The following is a 10426-nucleotide window of genomic DNA, read 5'->3' on the forward strand; positions in this document are numbered from 1 at the left end:
GTACTATGTCCAAACCCCTATACGATGCACTGTATTCAGTAAAAAAACAACAGCAAAAACATGAAATACTGGGCAAGTTAAATTGACCCCAGGGACTCCATGCACCTAGATGCAATGTGCGGGCTAAACCAACAACAGGGTGCTAATTGGTCCGTCACAAACACGGATTAATTTAATCTGGGGGATTAAAAAAAAAAATGTCATAAATCATGACGGATTCCCTCATCCTCTCTGCAAGTTATCCATGAATATGTGTTGAAAATTCTGCTGGTACAAGTTTGGAATTGTTTGGGTATCTGCAATGCATGCAAGTAAGTGGGCATATTAAACCAGATTTGGATAGAAAGCAGTTGTTTTTTAAAAGGACGCTGTCAGTTTTTAGGAGTAAATTTAGAATTCCACAATTTTCCTAGCCAAACTATTAGAGCTACTGACCACAGAGAGACCTCTGCCCACTCCACCTATGTCTAATATTGAATTTTTACTCTCTGAAAAAACCTTTAACCATGATAGGACAGACAAATAATGCTATACATTTTTTATTTATTTTTTACCAAACAAAATTCAAATGATCAAAAATGTACTAACAAATTGAAGCCAAAAGAAAGCGGTGGTGAGCATGGCATGCTTGCAACTCACAAACCTTAGCATCCAAAAGCATCAAGGGGCTTGCTTCCTCATTGAACGGACCCAAAATCAATAGCTCTCCTAGCAACCAGTGCCTCGAAATCTTACCCACTCTGTATCTCACAGCAAACTATTCCCTAAAATCAGAGACACGATCTTAGGAAATGTTCCCTCTCTTGCAGTACTATCACCGAAAACCCCAGAATTTATCACCCCACCAATCGGCAAGGAAAAGGTTAATCTTTTATCCACTTGAACAAGAAATGCGTGAAACTTACAGTGTGATACCCTTTTTTATGTACTTTTGCAAGAGCTTGACAAAATGCATATACAGGATTCTGTACTTCTATATATCAGTCAGTGTCCGGTTGACTGTTACTTCCTTGAATATGCATAGGGCCAATGAATGCTCCTCCATATTATGATCTGATCACCATCTCACATTTGTCATAAAGTGGATTTCCAGGAAAGCGCAGAAGTGGCACTCAGCACTATCCAGATTTGCGCTTCCACTCAGTGATGATGAGTTCTGGCTTGGCACGTTTGAACCATTCGGCCCAAGAGCCGTCGTAGATGGCCACATCCTCCTTTCCAAGCAGATAGGCTGCCAACGCCACATGGCAGGCTGTCACGCCACGGCGGCAGGTAACTGCCAGGGGTCGGGCCAGGTCCACATTCTTCTCGCTAAACATTTTCTGGAGCTCCTCCGGTGGCTTCTCATGGCCAGACTCTGTCATGAAGTTCATATAAGGCATGTTGATGGTGCCGGGGAAGTGCCCGGGGTCAATCCCTAGAGAATCAGGAGAGAGATATGTTTAAACAAATTGACTGGGCAAAGGGATATTTATTGAGACACTGTCCCACAGGTTTTCCCAATGGGCTATCGAGGCCAAGTTGTGGACAGGTTTCCAATTCCTACATGGCGCAAGAGAATCCAAACACAGCATGGCCCAGAAACAACCTAGTCCCTCCTGGAGCCAGAAAGTAATTAAGCCTAGTACAATCGAGAGGTGGTTCACCTCAATTGTACCACTTGCTTTCTTCCTGCTTGCTAAGTAGGTTTAACCTGGTTCATTTTAGCCATTGGTATAGGGTTGATAAGGCTTTTAGGAGTAGGGTTGATGCACACCCCAAACAACCGATTTCAATACTTGTTCGTCTGAACGGCTCCCTTCAATCAGAATATTCTGCTTCAGAACTATCTGCAAAAAAACTGGTTTGAGCTTTTGGCATTGTAAATTACAATGTCTTATTTATGTGTTGTTTTTTAAAACATAAATAAAAGGCATTGTCATTTACAATGTCAATAGCTTAAACTCTCTCAAATGCGAGACCTATTGCATTCCAAATGCTTGAAGGCATCGCTAAGTTGCCCCCTTTTGTCTCCCACGGCCCCTGAAGAGCTCCCAGTTTGCTATGGGTTAAATAAACAAGCCGGTGGTCACAACTGCGCATGAGACACCCTCCTGCAGTAAGAGACACTCATTAAGGAAAATAGGGCTTACAGACTAAAGAAGACTACCTTGTAACAACCCAAGTAAAAGGGCCAGTCATCATGTGAGGTTACAAATGAAGACAAGGAGATACTAAGGAGGGACTAACAAGCCTAATAGCGAATCAGAAGCCAGCATTTACAAAGGACAATGACACAAGCCGATGACAAATATGGGCAGGGAGTGGACGGGGCTTCAAGTACATACTCCAATAAAGCACGGCTAGTAAAGCAGCGCATGCGCTGCCCATGCTCGACCTAAAAAGTAGGGAGGGCCCTCAACTACATGTTGACTGTCTACCGGCTGAAGGGAAATGGCTTGTGGGTATGCGCTAGCATAATCCACCAAACTAAAATATGTTCTTCACTTTGGAGTTAGAGTGCCTTGTGGAGACCAATCTCCAATACCACTATATACATGATGATTAACCGTGGGAGGAGAACTCCGCTCCGCCGGCGGTGTATGCGGAGATTTGCCTACTCTGCGTTCCGCGGAGAAAGCAGAGTATGCAAATCTCAGCACAATCTGCAGCGGAGCGGAGTTCATCAACCCCCACCTCCAACCCTCCAAGGAAGAATGAAATAAGTAAGTAAAATAATAAACAATTACTTTGCCTGCGGCGTCCCCGGGCTTCCGTCCTCCTCTTCCTTAGCGTTTCACGTTGATCTGCGCATGCGCAGGCTCGCATTCCTTGCGAGAAATGCACGTGCGCAGATCACTGGGAAACGCAGCGGAAGAGGACAGCAGCCCGGGGACGCCGCAGCCAAGGTAAGTGTTTATTATTTTACTTATAATTTTTATTTATTTCATTCTTAGGGGGGCTGGAGGCGGGTGGCAAAGCGGAGTTGGTCCCCAACTGCGTGGAACTCCGTCCAGGGTTAATGATGATGTCTCCCCTAAATAAGGGAAGTAGATTAAATCTACTTTGCTATATCATGCCCATTTCCCAGCACACAATACACAGTCTGCCCCACCTTTTCCCTGAAGTTCTTCCCTTTTCCAGCGGTTTCCCTTTCTCACCTTGGGCTAGAAGGTTGTTACTTTTCAAGAGGAAGGGTATAAGACACCCCTAGTACTCCTATTTTTCAGGCTTACTGTAGGGCAGAGGTCTTCAATCTGTGGGGCGCGACCCCCAGGGGGGGCGTAGAGTCCTGGGAAGGGGGTCGCACATTCCCCAGCTTCACGTGTGTCTGCAATACAAAATGTTTGCTTTCTTTTGGGGAAAAACAGCAGTCCTGGGACGGGTAATTTAGATCGCTATCACCTGAAATTTCATCAATTGAGTGTCCTGTGCTGTGAAAAGATTTGTTGTCAGGGTGCCTGCTTGACTGAATGAAATACAAATGGGGGCTATTAGTTAATCTGCAAGTGTAAAGGGTGCTTGGGAGTTGGTTCTGGTTTTAATTGATTGAATCATTCCAGACTTTGTCATGACAAAGATTTGTTTTTAGTGGTAGTACAAAGAGTTAACAAGTGGGTTGTGAAGTGCTTGCTTTTAATTGTGACAGCATTTACAGAGCCCTTGGTACCCCTAAAGAGGTGTTGAAGGGACAGTTGTGTGAAAAAAACCAAATTGCATTACATATGCACTGGTATTACTAAAATCTACATTTTGGAAGCACCTTTTTATCGTAAAACAATTTGCACATTTTGCAGAATTCTATCTTACACTGTGTGTAATGCAAGTTTAAAATAATGACCTACATATTCACAGTGCTTTCTGTCACAGGCTGGGACCTCGCAGCACTAAAAATACACATCACTATTCTACACTGCACCAATCTAGATTTAATTCTGTGGCTCTCTGGTAACACATAGATCTCTGCAATGCATTAACTAATAGTGGATCATAATGTACCATAGTGCATTTCCCACTGAGCAACAACTTTTTAAAATTATTTTTCAGTTACGCTGCCCATTATGTTATATGTAGGTACATAATACTGAAAGACCTAAAAAACGTACAGAATATTTTGGGACTTATTTATGAATGTCTTCCATCGTCTTTTTTGATGCTCTGGCTGAGCAGGCGTCTCAACCATACCTATGAAGCAGTGCAAAGCCACCTGCATGGCTTTGCACAGCCTCATAGATCTAAGACATAGCAGCGCAAGTCACTGCGTTGCCTTACTCTGCGTCAAGGAGGGGTTCAATGGGCTTTGCATGAGGTTCCCACTCAACACCTATGGATGTTGATGCTGCCCCCATATTTACAAAATCATGTAAACATGGGGCAGCTCTAAAAACGGACGCCTCCCCGGAGGAGGCCTAGCGAGGAGAAATGTTTTCATTTCTCCCCGTTTTTCCCTCTTTCTATGTGTGCTACAGTCCACATAGAAAGAGGAAAACGCCTCTCAGGATTGTTTTTGTGAAACAATCCTGCCTGTGTTGGTGCTAGCCAATACAAGGGAAAAGGACAGCAATGCACTGTATTTTATAAATACGGTGCATTCCTGACCTTTCACATTGGCATAGGGCAGAGCAGCAAGAAGACTTGCAGGGCTGCCCTACGCCAATTACTCATAAATTACGCCCGTTGTTTTTAGCTACACTTTTGACTACACTCCCACTGACCTTTGGTGTGCTAAACACTGTTTAATATTATTTCCCCACCGTAAAAATTATTTGCTGGGGGAATTGGGGGCGTTTATAGTTATCGATGATGAGGAGTACCAGGTTCTAGAAATTGTTATCAGAAGGGGGTCCTTATGCCTAAACAATTTTGACAAGGGGGTCCCGGCATCAAAAAGTTTGAAGACCTCTGCTGTAGAGCATCCTACAGAATGCAGACCATTCTCTGCAAATGACACCCCATCCTAGTAACTTTATCCATATACATTTTGGATATGCCTCAGTTGTTTCTCGTGGCACTCCTGTGGCATACTGTGCTTTCATGTAAGGGGTCTAAAATTAACGGGAAACAGCCATCACATTGCATGCATTACAACACATGCGATTACAACAAGGTCCTTACAATAACTGCGTTATTACATCTCAGTACCATTACAGCGCAAGTTGTTACAACGCCTTGCTGTAGGGGGTGCTCTAAACTAAGGAATAGACTAATTTACTATTCCAACACCTTCCCTACTGTTGCACACACTGGAGTTGGAATAGGAAATTATACTATTCCTAAATCCAGCACGCCCCCTGCAGACAGCAAGTCGATGTAAAGACTTGCGTTGTAATGGTACTGGGATGTAACAATGCGGTTGTTGTAACAACTGCGTTGTAATCGCTTGCGTTTACAAAGCATGCGATATAGACGCCTATATTCCAAATTAACGTGGTCAGTTTTCTCCTTCAGGCTAACCTTGCAAGTATTGCAGAAAATGCTGTTTTGTTTCTAAGTTCTGCAGACGATTTAGGCTGCCACCGGGTTGGAAGCCTCTGCACCAGTGAGGTCTGGCTCCATATTTATCAACGGTACTACTTTTTTGATTTTCGGTCGATTGGACACTGGAAGACCTGAGCCAGACTATGCCTCATTCTAAAGTGTGCACTCACTCGCAGATCTGATGTCCTGTCCCCAGTTTTCTAACACAGCCTACCAAAGGTTCAAGGATACTGTAGACGTAGATTTGGCGAGCCCTCCAGCTAAACTTTTGGCCTCTGCCTCTCTCACCCTAGCGCGGGGACACGCCGGTGTGCGTAATCTCAGCGCTCTATAAATTCCCCTATTATTATTATTTTTATTATTATTTGTGGTCTCAAAGTGAACAGACACAATTTTGGTACACACATCTGCCGATGTGAGCCACGTCAGTTCTGTGCAAGATGGTGTAAGCCACCCAAAACAGGTCTAGGAGCGCTACACTCACTCAGCTTAAAGCCATTCTTGCCCATGTGAGAGTTTTTCATGGAATGGCTCCAGGTTCCCACCGGGTATGGCATGCTTGGGTTGGGGTGTAAATCCCAAATATCCATTACATCAACTATTGGATTGTTTACGTTGTGGCAACCTATGTGTGCTGGGATGGGTACCTCTCAAATAGAGGTTGTGTGTACAAACCAGGCCACATGCAGTTATATCCCCCACAGTGTGTGTTCTCTAGATGTACAAACCTCAGCGTGTGTACACGTTCTAAGATTTTTGAACTGGCACCCAGTGACTAACAGATGCTTTCTGAGAACTAGCTGTATGGCACACAAGGACCTCCATCAAAACAGGCCTTACTAGCTCAGAAATTTACATGTATAGGAGAAGGCTGAAATTCCAGGAATAAAGAAATGCTTTCTATAACTATCCAGATACAAAAGGAAAACAATTATTAACCAGTCCTTTTCAGGGGTAACAACAAATATTTGGAACGCCTTCCCATCTGCGCCAAGAACAACCTCGAACCTTGCCTCTAAGAAGCCCTACTAGATACTACACTCCTCAATAGAGGAAGCCTTTTCCAGACATTAATCTTCCTTAAGTAATGTGAAGTATATTTACGGAGCGCATGAAAAAAAGGTAATCAGTGTTTATGTATCGATTTCTGAAAGGCTTTACTGTCTCCGTATTAATCTATACAGTTGTTTTTATACATTCAAGGAAATACTGTCATGTGTTTAATAATAACTAGCGGCCCGTCCCGACGTTGTCCGGGTATAAAATAGAATGTCTGCAATGGTTTGAATAGGTAAGAATAGTTTATTTCACAACCTGCGTGTCCCGAATTCAAAAGCGGCACCGCAATGCTGTGCGTGAACCAAATCCCTACCTCGGCATCCTTCAAAACCTGCGTGTCCCTAATTCAAAAGCGGCACCGCGATGCTGTGCGTGACCCAAATTCCTACCTCTGCATCCTTCAAAACCTGCGTGTCCCGATTTCAAAAGGGGCACCGCGATGCTGTGCGTGTCCTACATTTCTGACCCAGATTCCTACCTCTGCATCCTTTAAAACCTGTGTGTCCCGAATTCAAAAACGGCACCGCGATGCTGTGCGTGTCCCACATTTCTGCCTCTGCATCCGATGATGAAGGTCACCAACGTTCAGCGTGTGTGGCTGCTGTCAAGTCCCTTGGATGACGGCGCCAATACCGCGTGAACGTCATATGTGATAGGATGCTATTCTAACGCCATAAACGCACAGGCCCACCACAATGCTTAACGCACACGCTGCAGGCAGCGTACTCTCGAACGCTATTCTCGCACATGCCCACCACAATTACGTGATAGGACGCTATTCTCACGCCATAAACGCACACACCCACCACAATGCTGAACGCACACGCTGCAGGCGACGTACTCTAGAACGTTATTCTCGCACACGCCCGCCACAATGCTGAACGCACACGCCCACCTCAGAGCTGGTGCTACTTCCAACGGACTACTTTGTCCCACAACGTGCTTTGTCCCTTCCAAACTACATTTTGCGCTGGAGTATAGCCTATGTCCATCTGCTTTGCCTCCCCTTTCCAATGCTGTATGCGGTTTTCCGGTTGGCGCAGTGGTTCCTGAGCTTACCCGCCTCAAAGGTTTGGTCTCTCTCTTTATTATATTAGTATGGGTGTGAATGGTAATATGCAAGGCCCTTATGGAGGTTTATATGTATCTATACCTTCTTTGTAAAGCGCTCTGCTGCCGCGAAAGCCGTGGCCCGAGAGATACAGAAATTCCAAACTAAAAATATATATTATGAGTGTTTAATAGTCTGTGTATGTGGATGTCAATTCTCAATGCTAGTGCGTGTATACCCGCACGTCAGAAGGGGACTATAAACGGGTGGCTAATGGTACAGCCCTGGGCGTGTGGATGGACAATCATCGCAGTGAAGATGGTTGTGTGCAATCTAGGTGAGTTAGTCACTGCCCCCTTCCCAGGCAGTGCTTCCTGCTGACGGAGCACTGGTCCTGCTCTCACCTTGCCCCGGCTCCGGCTCGGTGCCGCGGTACCGGCCCTCGGACCTGGAGTCCACCACCTGGAAGCTCTGGGTCCGCAGGTTCTCCAGCATCTCCTCGAAGCTCTTCACCAGCCGCCCGTCCAGCGAGGCCTTGAAGTGGGCGGGCTCGGGCCTGCTGGCCTCCGCCGTCACGGGGCGGCCCTCCCGCAGCCAGTTCCAGAGGCCGCCGTTGAGCACCGACACCTGCCGGTGCCCGAAGGCCCGGAACATCCACCAGGCCCGCGGGGCGTAGAAGGAGCCCGGGTGGTCGCCGTCGTAGACCACCACGTGCGTGCCGTTGCCCACGCCCAGGCTGCCCACGTAGTCGCCGAACAGCTGCTCGCTGGGCAGCATCACCTCGTAGGGCGAGGCCTGGTCCTTGCACACCTCGATGTCGAAGAACGAGGCGCCCGGGATGTGGCGCTCCAGGTACTCCCGGCGGGCGTCGCGCTCCCCCGGCGGGTACCAGGAGGCGTCCAGCACCCGCAGGCCGGGCCCCACCCGCCGGGCCGCGACCGCCTCCGCCAGCCACTTGGACGACACCAGAGCCTTGGAGAAGAGCTGGCGGGCCATGCTGAGACCTGTGCGTGGGGGTCAGTGAGGGGTGCGTGTGAGGACCTAAGAGTTCTGAGGGAGGTACATGTATGACGAGCTTCTGTGCCGTGAGATGGCGCACCTGTGATCTGAGGTACGGTCAAAGCTAAGTAAACTAAACTCCCGTGTGAACACTTGACTAAAACATCCACGCTGTTTTAAGTAGCTCAGAGGTGGGACTTGCAGTTGTCCTTAAATGACCACAGCCAATCAGCCTCCCTCTGAGGAGGAAGGGACGGCGCGCCCCCGCCTTCTGCCAACAGGATTTAGCTGGCAGGCGGTGGAAAAAAAACTAAAACTTGCCCGCCTGGCAGGAAAGTGAGACACCTGCTGCCGGGAGCCACAAACACCAAGGACAGAGACCTTCGTTTGATGAACTAGGGGAGTGGAGAGGGTTACTGGAGGCAAGGGGCAAACGAAAAAAATGAAACGCGCATTGTGCTGATTCCGGGCAAACAAACCACGTTTTGGAACGGTGCACTGAGCTTTCTCGGTCCGAGTAGCGCTTGTGAAATTAGTTTATCAACTGTGTTGGAAGGAAGGGTGTGACTGGGAGGGGAGGAGGCGTCACGATGAGAGTGGGGGAGGGTATTGTAAACAAAATGCAATGCGTATTACCCTATATTATTCTATGTATTTCAACATTTTATTTTTTTGCAGCGGCTTTTTAGCCTGGTGTTCATATAAAGCACTCTGTATGGTGCGCTAGTCTATGGTGTGGGAGTGGAAGGCAGTGTAGCGAGCCAAAATGGGGGAAGTGCAACTCTTGCACAAGAAGCAGTGTTTATGAGAAGTTATAGAGATTGCCAAAGTGAGCCTGAGGTAATGTGAGGGCGAAACAATCAAGCACCCGCTTCCCACAACACACACATATATACCTCATGTATACACATACACAGTCGCACACCAGGGATATGAAGTGTCACATATCTGTATGTTTATCACATAGATTAAGAGTACATTTCAGTCGGTCCTTCATTTGTTTAAAGGCAACAGCTGCTAACATGCTGGGACTAGTAGTTTTACCTGTCCTGTGATCCACCGTAATGAATTTAATCTCTATATAACACTTTCCTACCCGTGGCGAGACTCGGAGCACTTTCTGAGTGATCTGTTTGTATTTATATAGCGCAAGTCTCCACTTTAGCTCAGGTTCCTGTTTGTCTTTCTGACTGTCTGGTTGAAAAGATGTTGGGTGTAGTTTGACCCAGTGCTTTGAATCGAAATATTGAAGTGCTAGTAATCACTGTCAAGAGTACTTGCTTGCTTCTGAGAAGTTCCGTTACTCCCATCCCCCAATTAAATGCATGTAATATAGCCTGCCGTAGAGGGCTATACCGGCTATTAAAGGCCCTCTCCAGCGTTAAAGGCCCCGAGCCGAAGGCGAGGGCCTTTAACAAGGGAGAGGGACTTTAATAGCTGGTATAGCCCTGCTACGAAGGGCTATAAGGCTATTAGAACATTCTGCCACTAGAGGGCAGAATGTTCTACCAAAAAAGAACAAAGCCTTATGGGAGCGTGAGGGGATTGGAATCCGCTCATGGTCCTTGAAGCCTTTGTTCACAGCCAGAGCTGTGAACAAATAATCATTGGAATGTTGGAGCTCCAGGCTTATACCAGCCATTATAAGCCCGGAGCTCTCCATTGTTTTCAATGGAGCTCCCAACATTCCAATGTTCTAATAGTTCTTAGAGGTGCTCTGTCTCTCCCTTTCAAAAGAATGAAATGCAAGTAATCAGTTCCGGAGAGTAGCTACGTTTAAAGCACTATTTTGATCTCTCTGGGGTATGTTGTATGAGATTCAAAGACCTTGCTGTTCATACACATGGGGAGCTGCAGAGA

At 46.6% G+C, this 10426-nt stretch overlaps 1 protein-coding gene across 1 annotated transcript; it reads right to left on the reverse strand.

The window, feature by feature from the left end:
- Positions 1-523: 523 nt before the first annotated feature.
- TST (thiosulfate sulfurtransferase) lies at positions 524-9893 on the reverse strand. Its single transcript, XM_078683886.1, has 2 exons — positions 7972-9893; positions 524-1417 (listed from the first exon to the last, which is right to left on the reverse strand). The coding sequence occupies exons 1-2, from the start codon at positions 8561-8563 to the stop codon at positions 1119-1121; spliced, it is 891 nt and encodes a 296-aa protein (XP_078540012.1). The 5' UTR covers positions 8564-9893; the 3' UTR covers positions 524-1118.
- Positions 9894-10426: the final 533 nt, after the last annotated feature.

The sequence above is a fragment of the Lissotriton helveticus genome, chromosome 1_1, assembly GCF_964261635.1.
Source record: "Lissotriton helveticus chromosome 1_1, aLisHel1.1, whole genome shotgun sequence".
Lineage (NCBI taxonomy): Eukaryota > Metazoa > Chordata > Amphibia > Caudata > Salamandridae > Lissotriton > Lissotriton helveticus.

Coding starts and splice junctions, on each gene's coding strand:
- TST (XM_078683886.1), bottom strand. CDS start 8,563: ATGGCCCGCCAGCTCTTCTCCAAGGCTCTGGTGTCGTCCAAGTGGCTG. Junction 1,418..7,971: donor CGAGCCGGAGCCGGGGCAAG/GTGAGAGCAGGA, acceptor CTGATTCTCTAG/GGATTGACCCCGGGCACTTC.